The sequence below is a fragment of the Sinocyclocheilus anshuiensis genome, unplaced genomic scaffold, assembly GCF_001515605.1.
Source record: "Sinocyclocheilus anshuiensis isolate Anshui unplaced genomic scaffold, SAMN03320099.WGS_v1.1 scaffold11, whole genome shotgun sequence".
In the NCBI taxonomy this organism is placed as follows: Eukaryota; Metazoa; Chordata; class Actinopteri; order Cypriniformes; family Cyprinidae; genus Sinocyclocheilus; species Sinocyclocheilus anshuiensis.
Genome location: NW_015551076.1, coordinates 770,205 through 772,196, shown reverse-complemented (window position 1 = coordinate 772,196; position 1,992 = coordinate 770,205). Strand labels below are relative to the sequence as shown.

Genomic DNA, 1,992 nt, shown 5'->3' with positions numbered 1-1,992 from the left:
ACCTCGCTTTTCAGAACGATGAGCTTTGTAAAAATCGACGCGTTTCAGAATGGCGGGGCATAGAGGAGCAACAATAATGTACATTATGTGGAAAATAATGTGTTTTTTGATCCTTAAACCGCATAAACACATTTCATTACACCAAATACACAAAATAATGTTCTTTTTTAGCAACATCATATGACCCCTTTAAAAGAAGTCTCTTATGCTTACCAAGGTTGCATTTATTTGATCAAACATAAAGTAAAAACAGTAAAATTATACGATTTTACAGTTCAAAAATAACTGTTTTCTAGTTTAAAATACTGTGTAATTATTCCGGTGATGGCAAAACAGAATTTTCATCAGCCATTACCCTAGTTTTCAGTGTCACATGATGCTTCAGAAATCATTGTAAATGCTAACTTAGTGTTCAAGAAATGCAACTTTTTTTCAGAATCTCTTTGATGAATTGAAAGTTCAAGAGAACCGCATTTGTTTGAAACATGATTTTTTGTGACAATGTAAGTCTTCAATGTCACTTTTGATCAATTTAACGCATCCAAGCTGAATAAAAGTATTAATTTCTTTCAAAAGAATAAAATAAAAATCATACTGACCCTGAACTTTAGTAGTGCGTATAATTAACATTAATCTTGAATGAAAAATGCTGTAAAAGTATTGTCCATGAAACCTAATACTTTAACTGTACACATGCAATTAATGCCTTCATCGTTTAGTAAGAATATAACAACAGAAGGAAGGATCGAGGGAGCAGAGAACGGAAATATCACCATAATTGTGAGGGAGAAGTGTGCTGATGCTTACCTTGGTCATGTCATGAGGATCAGGAACCACAAACATACCTGGAGGAGGTTCTTTATAAATGGACATAATGTCTCTAAATGAAGGAAAGAAGAGCGGGGTATGAGAAAAGAATGATTACAAACACAGAGACTTCACTAATATGAAGAAACACTGGTCGGATAATGCACCGTTTTTGTCAAAACACAAGAAGGAAGCAGAGGTCACAAAAAAATACTCTACCAAGAAAACCATTAGATTATTGAATGCCTGGAGTAAAGAGACAAACTACACATAAACATAACTGACTCATTGTCACCGAGTGCTTTAGTCTTGTGTCCACTTCTCCATTATTAGTCCTCCAGCGACATCTATCACTTTATGCCCAGGCCAAAGTCACTGCCAAGTGATAATTCCCCAGAGTGGCAACATTATGTCTTATAAATACAGCTGCCTATGATAGATTAATCTGCGTGCAACATTTGGCTGGAAAATGTTTTAGCATGCCAGGATAGTAGAGAATGACTGGTTATTGGTTTGAGCAATATTTTACAGATATTCAATAATCTTTTCTACTTAAAACGTTCCCTGTTCTACTGATAAATGCCATTATTTGGTGGTTTTCTAAAGAAAGGTACCAACCAAACTTCAAAATTACATTGTGTGTTCAACAAAAAATAACTATATATATATATAAATATTCATGATGTCTGCATTACATTTAGTCATTTAGCAGACACTTACAAATGAGGGCAATGGAAGCAATCAAAATCAACAAAAGAGCAATAATATGCAACATAATAAACAAATATAGATGAAATATATGAAATAATAAATAATAATAATAAATATATGCATAAATATTCAAATAAATATTACATTTTATGCAACAGGCATCAATTCTCAAAGTAAGAAATACATACCCAAGAAGAAAATAAATCAGAATGAAAAACTATTTGTATTAATGTAATAATAATGGTTTTAAAACTATATTCTTGGCACATAATAGACATATATATATATATATAAATTGTAATTAAAATGTAAATCTCTATTCTAATTCTATTCTTTAAAAAAAAAGGTCTCTTTTAGACTTACACTATTCATTTACTGCTTGTTTTCTTTTTAAAAAAATACTAGCTTTTCTAATCTTGTTGTATTCTATCTAATTGTTTTCTTTTTATTTATTATACAATTAACAAAAGCAAA

At 30.9% G+C, this 1,992-nt stretch overlaps 1 protein-coding gene across 1 annotated transcript in view; it reads right to left on the bottom strand.

Annotated features, from left to right (window-relative positions):
* The window catches only part of LOC107662392 (ubiquitin-conjugating enzyme E2 Z-like), an 18,570-nt gene that overhangs the window by 15,396 nt on the left and 1,182 nt on the right, over positions 1-1,992 (bottom strand). Inside the window, exon 2 of the mRNA XM_016452387.1 lies at positions 808-880. Within this exon, the coding sequence (XP_016307873.1) occupies positions 808-880 (73 nt within the window). The remainder of the gene's footprint in view (positions 1-807; positions 881-1,992) is intronic.